Here is a 13,196-nt window from a genome sequence, read left to right as displayed (position 1 = left end):
TTTTAGTTCATTAGGGAGTGAGTTCCATATATTAGGCCATTTTATTTGCATGTCTTATTGCATTGATTTAGTCTGACTCTTGGAATATCAAAGATATAATTTCTGGTGAGATGTTCATGGGTTCTATTACATATCGGAAGTATCGAAACAGGATTAGAATTTAGAAATAACATTTTGTAAGTGTAAATTTCCCAAGAGAATGTGTGGAGCTTGTGTATGCTTAGAATGTTTAGGGATTGAAACAGGGTTTGAAAGCAGTTAAGGACAAAACTAAAGCAGAGAAGATTGTGCAGTCAACGTGATTTCTCCTAAGGTGTCTGCTGAAGGCAGAGCCAGTCATGGAAGGTTGGTGGGGAAGAGAAGCCAGCTAACTTGCACCATGCAAGACAAGTGTCTGTAATCTTCCCCACCACCATGTTGCCATGAGTCTCTCCCTGCCTGTCCTGGGTAAGCTTTATGGCCCGTCCCATGCAGAAGTAGCAGAATGCATCATTCAAATAATAACTTATTGTGTCAGAGGGACAGGCAGCCAGTGTATATACACACGTTAGGCTTATATCCAGCTTCCCTCTTTCCCTTCCAAGATTGAGCTACGGACCCTAACCAGGATGCAACCACAACAGCTTTTATTTATTTTGTATATACAAGAGTTCTTACATCCTTAAGAAATTACATTTCTGTAATTACATTACATAATTACAAATTACACCCCCCCCCCCAGTTAGCAGCCCGTAGCAGCTGTTTAACTCCCAGGTACCCATTTACTGCTAGGTGAACAGGAGCATCAGGGTGAAAGAAACTGCCCATTTGTTTCCGCCTCCACCGGAGATCGATCCCCGGTCCCTTAAGACTACGAACGCCGCGCGCTATCCACTCAGCCGTCAGGCCCCCCCTAAGCTCTTGGGTATCTTCAGTATTTACTGCTAGGTGAAGAGGTGCATTAGGTGATAGGAAACGCACCCAACGGGATTCTAACCCGGAAATCCCGAGTCGAGAACGAATTCTACTGTAGTACGGAGACCCCTGTAGAACATCCAATGGAATAACTGCGTCCTCGTTATTCTGAATGTTAATATTCTATTATTCTACTAATAATCTTCCCTGATGCTATTAATGCGAGTAAAATCATTAAAATAACTTTTAATTATATATTAGATTTAATTGTAATGGACAAAACTTGGTTCAGACCTTTTGTTTGTAATTCATTCGTGTTTTTCAGTGCTGTACCTTTGTTATTTTATTTGTTAATATCTGGACACAAAAAATAATTAATGTAACTAGTAAAATAATCATAATATTCTATTTGGTGCAGAGAAACTTTATGATATATGAATGTTGAGTAATTGGCCCGTTGTTGGACCTGCCGTGAGTTGCCTCAAGGCCGCGGGGCCGCCACCAGACATACATCACAACAACATAAAAATAGTAATGCACGTGACGCAGGTGACGCATCCTACCATCGTCGTCCCCCTCTAAATCAACACAACACGTGACGTACTCGAGGCAGTGTTCTTGGCCGTCATGGAGGACGGGAAAGTAGAAATTATAGTCGGGACAACTGAAGAGTTCATCCTGGGATACCAGTTGACCTGCCAGAAGGTATGACCTGACCTCCCTAAACCAGGTCACACCCCCCTCCCTTTTACTCTGGGCGGGTTTTAATAGTCAAAACCATATACAGTATATTGTTAGGATAGGTTAGACTGAACAAGCCCACAAGGGTCGTGACGAGGATTCGAACCTACGTCTGAGAGGATCCCAGACGCTGCCTTAACTGAGCTACGACATGGTAAAAGAATTGCAACCGAAATCATCCTGACCTACCATGGATCCTGCAGTGTCTCCGAGACAAACCAGGGTTTTACGCAATTCCCCCCATGCACCCGAGCTCTGCCAATAGGCTGTTCTACTTCTTTGCCCTTACTTCATTACACACAGAAATCACAATAGCGTGATGCATCAAGTGAACAAATCCACAAGGGCTATTGTGGATTTGTGGCATCACGTTATTGTGATTTCCTGTCTGTATAATACTGTACATTACACCAATAACATCCAGTACGATACCTCGATGCCATCATAATGTGTCAGTGACATTACATACCCTGGGGAGCCGGTCGGCCGAGCGGACAGCACGCTGGACTTGTGATCCTGTGGTCCTGGGTTCGATCCCAGGCGCCGGCTAGAAACAATGGGCAGAGTTTCTTTCACCCTATGCCCCTGTTACCTAGCAGTAAAATAGGTACCTGGGTGTTAGTCAGCTGTCACGGGCTGCTTCCTGGGGGTGGAGGCCTGGTCGAGGACCGGGCCGCGGGGACACTAAAAAGCCCCGAAATCGTCTCAAGATAACACTACACAGTACAATACTGAATATATAAACACCAATTTCTCTGTTATTATCATTAGGTTAGGTCAGGTTGGTGAGAGTTTTGGTGACGTTGTACGACTAGACTAATGGTGCTACATAGTCTTCCAGACTTGGTGCCTTCTTTTGATAATTACTTACTTAGGGCCACACTTATACTTCAACAAATATAAAAATGTTTAGTTATTCAATAATTATATTCAATAACAGTACCTAAATATTGTTTGTTTTTCCAAAATGTTGTGTATATAACAGTTTACATTTATTTAGTGCTTATTTTGTCTATATCCTGTATTCCGTTATTATATAAGGAATTTTACCTGAGGGTTTAATTTTACCACTGGTGGCCTCAATGAGGACAGGAAGCTGTTGGCTCATCAAAGGTCCTCCCATTTGTCCTGATGAATTGTTATCAAGCTGGATTATAAATTTCAGCAGTGTTTTGGCATCTTTGGCTTAAGCTGGGAGGCAGTTCAATGGGATTTTTTATAACCCAATAGGTGAAAAATCATTTCCTGTTTTCTGTCCCCCATTGTGGCTTGTTGAGCTTGAAAGTTTTCTTTAATTCTGTTCTCAGTAAAGTAATTCCAATTAACTGAAATTTAATTTATTTGCAGGATGGGAAGGTGTCCCTCAGCCAGAGCTTTGCTGATCACTCGCACACGGGTAGTGTGCGGCAGATTGCAATCAGTGGCAAGTTCCTCGTGTCAGGAGCTTCAGATGAGATTTTGAGGATATTCAATCTTCACTCACGCACTGAAGTTGGCCTTATAATGGAACATCAAGGTGTGTACTTTTAAATATTATATTACGTTCTTTTGATATAGATGCACCTCTTCATATTTGCTTGTATCATCAAAGAACAGTGGGGATAAGTTGTACTTTCTGCTGTATTGCCATGTACAGGGTGAGGTATCATCTTCAGAGATGCTTTTATGACAAGGAACAGGTGATGATGAGACGCTGCCTCAGCTGCCAAGAGTCCGGTATCAGTGAGAGGAACTGTGTGATAATATTAAAGCTGTGCCTCCTGTAGAGATGCCTGGATCAACAAGAAATAGGCTGATAAGTTAAACCACCTGATAAGTTAAACCACCTGTTGTGATTCCAGTATTAACAAAACACAGGGTGATGATGTTTGTCTTCTACTATATTGCTTATATCAGCAAGGACTAGGGGCATTATGAGAGCTACATAGTCCTGCATTGGTGCCTTCATTCAATAATTACGTACGTAAGGGGAGGAAGAACTTGCACATCCTGTTGTTTTTCCTGTATCATTTAAGAACAAGGTGGTGATGGTGATGCAGCACTTGTTTTGGCAATACAGTACCTGTATTAGTTAAAAGCAAGATGGTTATAGTGGAGCTGTTCAGCATATATTGCCTGTAATAGTATTAATATAGGCTCTAGAAATGATTATCAGCTTCCCCATCATTATTGACTGGTAAGCAGTTCCCATGATATTGGTGACTACAGCTCCAACTTGAGTGAGCTTCAGAGCTCGGAATGCTCTTGAAATTTATTAGCAGTTACTGTTGGAAGCAGTTAATTGGCCTCTTAAATCCAGAATATTACTGTACCTTTATAGGTATTTGAGTGCTGTATTATGTAAAATACTGAATACTCTATCAAGGAAATTTAAATGTACAAAAATTTTTATTTGATGAATTTATTGATCTTGGAATGTATCCCATTTTTCTCTATATGACCCCTTGAATAAAATCCGAGTTTGTTTATATGGTATCTCAAGGACTGCATACCTGCACAAAGCTGGATGCCTACTATGTACAGTATTTCTATATATCACACAAAGTATATTGATTTCATGATTGCCTTTTCAAAATAAATCTTGACTGTGTTTCAACAATTTCAGTCTAAGTCAAGTGTTTCTCCTCAGGAACCATCACAGACTTGGCATTCCATGGATCACGGTACCTGTTTTCCGCATCCCAGGATGGCAACATTTGCATTTTTAATCGAGCAAAATGGGAGGTAAGCGTCAAAAACTTTTTTGGGATGTACTGTATATTACATCTATTGATGTGAGCTTATGTACTGTACAGTATTGGTACATTCAAAACCTTGATTAACTGAGCACGTTCAAAGGTTCTTTCCATGGAAGTATGCTTGTTTAATGAAAATATGATCTTATTCTGGTATACATTTATACGCATTTTTAATACAATATAAAGCCATTCATTGGCATAGTATTTGCAAACGTTACACAGTTTTATAGTTTACTGTATATTTCCTCTCTGTATATGTGCTTCTTAAATGAGATATTAAACAGTACAAGACACCTGACACTCTTGTGTGTTTATTATGCACTCGCATGTCTGCTCTGTGATTGGTCTGTGGGAAGGTTACGGAGACACATAATGGACCCAGGGACCTGAACCTCAATATTTGTTTAGCTAGACAAGTTTGAGCATTGATGAGCTAGCTAAACTTTAATATACATATCACCATTTTATTCACAGTATAGGTTAGTTTACCTTAATTAACATGAAGGGTAATTGTGTAATCAAGACTTGATTATACACTGTGTTTGAAATGAAAAGTTAATGTAGAATATTAAGCATTGTGGATTGTAGATGCGTAATCACAGTTATCCCCATAATTAATTGCTCATAATTATCCCCATGCTCTCACCCACTGTTGTGGGAAACTTCCTCATAATTATTCTCCTGTTCTTACCCACATTTGTGGGAAAGTCTGCTAATAATTACCCCTACCACCACCTCATCCTCTCCACCCTTTCCACTTCCTCTACCACTTCCACCTTTCTCCACTTCCAATACAAACAACCACCAACACCCAATATTCATGTCATACATTGTGCATTACTCCAGGCTCAGCACATTATAGTAGCCTGCTATCATCACTTTGGGCACATTGTACATCTTGTACTCATTACAGTGCCATGTAATCATTGCATCTGCTGGTATTCATTATACCACCCTGTTCATATCCTGAGATATGCTGCCCTGAGGACACCTTTTTCCATCTCCCTCGTGTATTTAAAACATTTGCATTTGTTAGCAATGTGAAGATGCTCTTTTGGGTTGGTTTCTTCTGACATAATGCTTATAAGCATTATATCTAGCCAAGGTGGAGCTGTGGAGGAAAGGATGCAACTCGGCACAGTCTGTTGATCGAATGTTATGCTGCCAATCACTTTCTCCACATCTCTACATCAGATGCAAATCAATTCGGATAAATATATGACTGGTTTCATAATTGCAAATATCTTTTCTTCACATTAACGTTTTTTCTTGCAGTGTGAAAAGACTCTGAAGGCTCATGCTGGAGGAGTGACAGGCTTGGCAATTCACCCTACAGGGAAGCTGGCCTTGTCGGTAGGGAAGGACAAGAGCTTACGCACCTGGAATCTTATCAAGGGCAGGAGAGCCTTTATCACCAACCTTAAAACTGGTTAGTTCTTGCTTTGTATTTATTGCAATGACAACATTTCCTGTTAAGATCTTGGTTCTAATTTTGGTAAATATAAGAGTAAATGCACACACATACAGTGCATACAAATGGCAGTATTCTTACAATGCATACACATGCTAATATTCATACGTAACACACCCCTTGTGGATGTATACACAAAGGTGGGGCACCCGTTGCTCAAAAAGAACTAACAATCTCATTTTCAGTCCTTGCCTAAAGATGGACCAATGGTCCTGGTCACAGTTCTTTTGGAAGAGAAAAACTATGACCAACTTGCTCCTCAGTCTTTGCATTAAATATATGTGAAATAAATATTTATTTGAAATAAAATATGCAACTGAAGACAATGTGAAGCCACATTAATATTAAATTATAATAAAGATAAATTCCATATAATACAGTGTAATAAATTCAGAGTTAATATAACAAAACTAGGGGAAATATAATGAGTTGAATGCTTCAATTTCCCTTAAAGATGACTAGCATTTAAATATGGCTGTTCTGATTTTTTCAGAAATACAGAACAGACATTTTGTATTTGTAAATAACACACCTGAACGTGCAATCATTTTCTAGTTTTTCAAAACTTAAAAAAAAAAAAAAACTGAGGATTGTTGGACGGTCTGGCTTTAAAATGGACCGCTGGGCCCCGTTTTGGCCTTGTCTGGGAAAAAAGACCAACTTTCCCAGTCATTGTCCTTCTAATGGACCAAGTTGCAAGAATTCGGTCCTTTTGGGACTCTGTACTCCCCACCTTTCTCGGTACTGTACATAAATCAAAATTTAGTAACACAAATCTGTGTAAAAATATATGGAGATAAAAAGAAAAAATGTCTACAAAAATCTAGTTACCCTAGTTTGGGTGTAGGAAGTAATTTTTTTGTTTATTGTTTTGAAAAAGATAAGATGTTGTATTTGTAACAGATAATATGTAATACAAACATAAATATAGATACTTGAAATAAGTGGTGTGTACAATTGTTGAAGGGGATGGTGGGCATTTGATGTGAGCCAGTAGCCTGGAGCACGTTGCCACCACACACCTGGCCATGAGTGAAGTCATGGTTGTGGCACACTGCATGGACAACTATGAGTGTGTATTGTAAATGGTTAATTACTGTAACTTAATTACTGTTGAGGTAAATTACTTTATTGCAATATATCACTGAATTTATGTAAGTGCAGGATAATATTGTTGAAGGTTAATTGACTAGGTAGCTTAATTATTGGTTAGCCAATATTAGTACAGTGGTACCTCGAATAACGAATTTAATCCGTTCCGGCGCCGTGCTCATCATGTGAAATGCTCGTCTTTCAAAACGAATTTTCTCATTTAACATATTGGAAATAAAAATAATCCGTTCCACCGCCGAGAAACATCAATACGATATTCGATTTTTTAAATAATGGAGCATCCTACCTGACATACACTGAACGAACCGTTATCACATTTGTCCGTTTTTCAATTTTTTTTTTTTAAGAAACATGGAGCAGCCTACCTAACGAGCACCGAACGAACTTTTTTGACATTTGTTCTTTTTTCAAATTTTTTCATTTTTTTTTTATTCTACAAAAAAAATGCTTTGCAACATCACAGCAGTCACCTCTTTACATCCCAGCATCATTAGAATCTTTAAACAAAACAGAAAATTTATTTGCTTTGTTGGAGGTGTCGGAGAATGTGCGAGAAGCAGCGGGAATGCACCATGTGGTTTTCTTGTTATTCAAACGAGCACTCGCCAATTGAGACAAATTGTCGGCAATCGGCGCGCTCGTTATTCAAAATGCTCGTAAATTGTAAATTGAGGCGCTTGTCACTCGAGGTTCCACTGTAGTAGAAGGCATCCTTCAGTCTCGTGAGACTATGGAGTTGCGCTCTGGTTGCTCTCCAGGGCACAAAGCCTGGGTAGGTCGATATGGAGGAGAAGCTGTTACCCTTGCAGCAGGTCCCCCCTCTCCACTTTGCTGAAATTATCCAATGGAAAGACAAACGCCAATACACTTGGTTCCAGCACCGTCGCAGGAGCTGCCAGAACGATGTCGAAGTCGACAGCAAATTGCCTTAGGGGCTCCAACTCTGGATTTTTCCTTGAGGTTGACTCCTGAAGCCTTTCCCAAAAGAAGGGTATGGCCGCAAGGCAGTGGAAGTTTAGAATCGAGGTTTTCCTTCCCCTAGATGAGCTGCCTTCCCAGGCTAACGAATCCCATCTATCCGGAGCAGCTGGTTTTAAGGCACCAGAGGCATGCCCTCGCCCCTTCTCCTGTCAGTAAAAGTAGTTCCGCCGGACTTAAAGACCAAGCCTTACCACCCATGCAGGCCAGGAGTTGGACTTGGTTGTCAGAGGCTATTGGAGACGCATGCCATATAGGAGTTTTTTATAGGTCATGGAAGCTCGTTCCCCATTACCACCCCCTGGCTATGACAACCCCTTGGAACCAATATTAATGTCGTACTTACTAGAGTGGGCTCGGAAGCCCATGTTATACTGGGTCTACAAAGGGAAGGGGTTAATGGGAATGGCATGCAAGTAGAAAAATAGATCCAGTTCTTGATGATACTCTCACCACACACACACTTTCCTGGTTATTTTGTTGTGATGTAAACCTGCAGTGCTCTGTCTAGTAATGTATGATGTGTGGAGTTGACTATGGTGCAGACCAATGGTAGGATAGGAGTAGTTTGTTGCAGTAAGAGCATCAGTTAATGCCTGAAGTTGATATGGTTCACTTCACCACTATTACACAGCTTACACTTTTATCTTGTATGCAGTCTCTGACACCTTAATAACTAAACTGTGTAACTAAATAATAATTATTGAGTTTCTGCGTTTCACCTCTTAAGAGTTTGATAAAAACATCTCGTCAGGAATTCGCGTTTTTGTTGAATGAATGATGGCGTTTCTTCGCCACTAGCTGGTGCTCGTGAAGGCAAGCAGGTGGTGGTGCCCGCTTTCCTTTAAACTTTTAATATTAACTTGTGATTATCTGATTTATCCAACCTAACCGGTAACAACTTAAAGTATTATTTATTTTGGAACATCAACTTAATGTTCAAGTGACAATTTGACTTGTTTATATACTAGTAATATACCTTGAAAGGGAACCATTACTGGCACCTCTTTTGTCCACTCTGTGGTCTCATATCCCTGGAAACACAAGCCGAAACTGTCTCTATTTTCCGCTTGTTACAACTTGTAATAAAGTTGTTACATCTTGGCTTAATGTGTTTATGACGTATTAGAACGTTGTTACAACTTGCTATATTGGTTGTTATAACTGGTTAGGAGGTGTTAAAACTTGTTCGAACGTTGTACCAACGTCGTAGTTTCGGTGTGTGTTTGGAGGGATGACATTGTAAAGTATAATCAACATTTCTTTTGTTACCTCCAGGAGTCCTCACAGTCTGGGATTTAAAAATAGCCTAGCTAGGCCTATTTGCTTCCTTGTGCATGTGGCCTATGGCTATAACTCGTATATGCTATATTCTAACTTAGCATAAGTGGATATTTTTCCACATGTGATACTTCTATAAATTTATATACAATTTATTTAAGTTTAGTATGTCTGTCCTGTGAACCCTCATGTTGAGTTACATCGCACTTAAGAGATTAATAAGTTTGGCACATGTATAATTTCTGGATAGTATGTTATTGTGGTGAGTTTAAATGAAAGTTTCAGTTAATATTAATAAATGAAATCTTTGCAAATTTTACAATTTGAATGAAGCTAATTTAGTTTCTAAACCTGCAATATCTGTGTTATAGTTGCTGATAGTGTGCACTGGTCTCCAGCTGGCACGCATTACTTGGTGGTGAAGGGCAGCAATGTTGACGTGTATGAGGTCTCCTCTGGTCAAGTGGTCCATTCTGTGGATTTTAAGGAGCAAGTCACTTCAATAATATTTATCATGGTAGGTATTAGATGGGTTTGAGTACATGCCTCTGCAGGGCATTTATTCATAGCTTCTAAGATCACTATCAACTGTTCTACAAGTTCTCATTTACTCAATTCACTATCAACTGTTCTACAAGTTCTCATTTACTCAATTTCTTAACTTTCCTACTATGATGAGACAAGCCTCCAGATGTTCTTCTCACCACTCTTGTATCACACAATATTTCAGCATACAGTAATTCTCTCAAGGACATGGTCAATTAATTCTTTTACACAATTTCATTAGTTATCTTTTACTGTGTATATTCTTATGTTTAAAATGTATATTAGTAATGCATAACTCAATCATTGTTGACAATTTTTTATCCACAGCCATTAATAATTTACACAAAGTAATTTATTAAATTTTTTAATATTTTTGATGTGGTAGATTATGGTATATATATTTCATTGATGTTATGGTTTAAATCCTATTTACTTGTTTAACTACATTTTCTTAAATACCAAATGTATTGATTCATATTTATATCTTGGTTGCTTATAAATCAATACTGGCAACTATTATGTTCTCCTGATGTGTACCTTTAGGTAACAATTAAATGCAAATTAAGCCATTGTCTTTCCCCATGTCTAATCAATGTCGTTATTTATTTAGGACGATATCATAGCTGTTGGCGGGGAAGGCAAGAATATTTGCGTTTATGATATCACAACTAAGTTAGAAGTTGTTCAGTGGAACGCTCACACCATGCGCATCAAGAGTATGCGATTGATCCCCAGAGAAGAAGCCGAGGAAGTGTGGCTTGTGTCGGCTTCTTCTGATGGAACTATAAAAGTGTGGAAACTTGAGGTAATCAGAAATGTTATGGTGCATTTGTATTGTGTGCTGGGTAATTATGCCTTGTACTTGTTCTTAAAAAGTGGTAAGGAAAGATCAAAGGTGGATTTTTACTCTTATTTTTATTTTATTGAGTTACTAGTATTAAAACAACAACACTGATATTTCAGGAGGGCATACTACATTCTCACTGTCTCAAACATAGATGCAAAAGCAAAGCCAACACTAATATAAGGGTGTTTGATAATTGAACAGATGATTGAATATACAATACTGCTAATAAAATTAATGCTATTGGAATTCAAATAAGTAAGTCAGATATAATATTGGTAAAATGGACTTAAAACAGTTTTGTATTTGTTTTTGTGTATACGTGCTTGATGTCTTCGGGGTTAGTTTTCAGTCCTATATTGTTAGGTAAGTACAATGCTCAGATTTTGGGTCAATGTGTTCTCCAACACATTTATGAACAGTTACTCTTGAACAGTTCTCTCCACAAAGCATTTTTAACTACATTTGAGGATCGTATTTAAATCCTTTGCATGCCTTGATCTTTATTCCATAATAAGGTAACAATGTTCAGTTGGTAGATAATAGATATCTCTTGCATTAAATTAACTTTGCAAAACAAAAAAGTAGGATTGTGTAAGGAAAAACTAATGTTTTTTATTATTACTTATTTTGTATTTTCAGTTGTTGTCACTTTCATCTGGACCAAAACTCTTGGGAGAAGTGGATACGACGTGTCGTATCATCTGTATGGATGTCTACTGCCCTCCACAGACCGCCCACAAGTCAAAGATATTAAAGTCGGAAGCTGTGCCAAGTTCAGATGAGGATAGTGAGGAGGTTGAGGTTATAGAGGCTCCTCAATCACACAAAAATGGCTCTTCTGTTGAATCAATAAAATGTAAAAGAAAAAAGAAAGTTAAAAAAAATGTAAGTCAGGGAACTGGTGTTGAAGGATCAAGTACCAAAGAAAAAAAAATAAAGGTTGCATAGTTGCTTGTAAAGAGAATTGTGTGTATTAGTTGCCTTTTGGTTGTACATTACACTCAGAGTACTTACATTAGCTCAGTCCAATAAATGTAGTACCTTGCTGATAACCGAGGCTGCAAAATGTGATTATCTTGGTGTAAAGGCTTATTTTTGTTGTTTTTTAAACATGCTCATAACTAAGGTCAACACAAGTGCCAGAACCACTGACCAGAGTTGCCAAAGCCACCCTTCCAAGCCTCTCATTCCCCAAGCCTACCCCATTAGCCAGACTTTCCCAATTACATAACCACACATATGCATACCTTGTCCTCTACAATGCCCCCACTACTTTTTAAACCCAAGACAGAAAAAATGGGTCTTCTGACACCTAGCAGCCAATCAGCCAGCACTCTTATACTACCCTAACATCCCTTTCCCTACAGTGTCCCCACAGTCACTCCCGTCACCAAGTCATTCCACCAAACAACCTTGGCGTGGTCAAGAGAAGTAACCTAAATGTGTGGTACGTGAATGAGGGACTAAATGTGTAGATGTAGTGAAAAAGGAAATACTCCAAATATAGCTTCCCATCATTGGGGAGAACAAACCTGTTAATTATGATTCAGTCCTATATTGATAATTTTATCAATATAGGAACAATATAGGACTGAAAACTAACCCTAAAGACATCAAGCACATATATACATTTTCCCTAGGCTAACAACTGGCTTTCCTCAGAATGCAGCCCACAACAGTCACCATTTTACTTTGAACCTGTTTACTGCTAGATAAACAGAAACAAGGAAACTTGCCCAAATGTCTCAATTTACACGGCCTTAAAAATAAGAAACCTGGGCCTAAGGATAACTTTCAGTACAATTTACACAACCCGTTCTCGCAAATTTAATAAGTCAATATTGACTTATTAAATATGTGCATAGGTGACATACTTAACATAATAGTTTCCCTTGAAAAGCTTCATAGAAAACACCGACCTTACCTAACCTACTTAGTATGTTAAGATAAGCATCTTATTGCTTCGTAATTACAATTATTACCTAACCTATAATAGGTATAGGTTCAGTAATAATTGTAATTACGAAGAAATAAGATGCTTATCTTAAGATACTAATAAGGTTAGGTAAGGTCGGTGTTTTCTATGAATCTTTTTAAGGGTATCTATTATGTTTAGTATATCACCTATGCACGTAGTTAATAAGTCAATATTGACTTTACGAATTTGCGAGATCGGGTTGCATTTACATTGTGGGGAAGAAGTGCAAGTGACTTTTGACCTTATCTTTGACTAACTAGTGGTGATTAATGCCAATATAAGGAAACAGGAAAATAAAGATAGCATACAGGAGGGGTTAAATAAACTGGGATAGAATTTAAGAACAATAAACATGGCTGAAAGTAATGTATTCTTATCACCTAGAAAATCAAGACAGCTATGGGAAGGAAACATGGTTCCTTATAGGCAAAAAATAAAATAAAAAGAATTCGACATATAGTTACCGTTACTATGGTGTTTCAGTACAAAATAGGCAAACAAAGGGGCATGTATAAAGGTAAAGGCACTGTTAGTGGCTATAGAAACATAATAGCTAAAGAAATAAGAAATTAGTAGCTTACATGAATGTAAGACAGCAGGCAGAGAATC

At 38.4% G+C, this 13,196-nt stretch overlaps 1 protein-coding gene across 1 annotated transcript; it reads left to right on the top strand.

Moving 5' to 3' along the window:
- The first annotated feature begins 1,401 nt into the window (after positions 1 to 1,401).
- Positions 1,402 to 11,573, top strand: LOC123766565 (p21-activated protein kinase-interacting protein 1-like). The gene is made up of 7 exons (XM_045755818.2): positions 1,402 to 1,599; positions 2,983 to 3,151; positions 4,265 to 4,359; positions 5,649 to 5,802; positions 9,588 to 9,733; positions 10,373 to 10,567; positions 11,249 to 11,573. The coding sequence occupies exons 1-7, from the start codon at positions 1,522 to 1,524 to the stop codon at positions 11,555 to 11,557; spliced, it is 1,146 nt and encodes a 381-aa protein (XP_045611774.2). The 5' UTR covers positions 1,402 to 1,521; the 3' UTR covers positions 11,558 to 11,573.
- Positions 11,574 to 13,196: the final 1,623 nt, after the last annotated feature.

This window comes from Procambarus clarkii, chromosome 62 (assembly GCF_040958095.1).
Source record: "Procambarus clarkii isolate CNS0578487 chromosome 62, FALCON_Pclarkii_2.0, whole genome shotgun sequence".
Taxonomy (NCBI): domain Eukaryota; kingdom Metazoa; phylum Arthropoda; class Malacostraca; order Decapoda; family Cambaridae; genus Procambarus; species Procambarus clarkii.
Note: the sequence above shows the minus strand (reverse complement) of the source record. Positions and strands in the feature narration are given on the sequence as shown.

Bases quoted from the DNA above. Each gene is read 5' to 3' on its own strand.
- LOC123766565 (XM_045755818.2), top strand. From the start codon at position 1,522: ATGGAGGACGGGAAAGTAGAAATTATAGTCGGGACAACTGAAGAGTTC. The intron at 1,600-2,982 runs GTATGACCTGAC...ATTTATTTGCAG, and splicing joins ACCAGTTGACCTGCCAGAAG to GATGGGAAGGTGTCCCTCAG. The intron at 10,568-11,248 runs GTAATCAGAAAT...TTGTATTTTCAG, and splicing joins TAAAAGTGTGGAAACTTGAG to TTGTTGTCACTTTCATCTGG.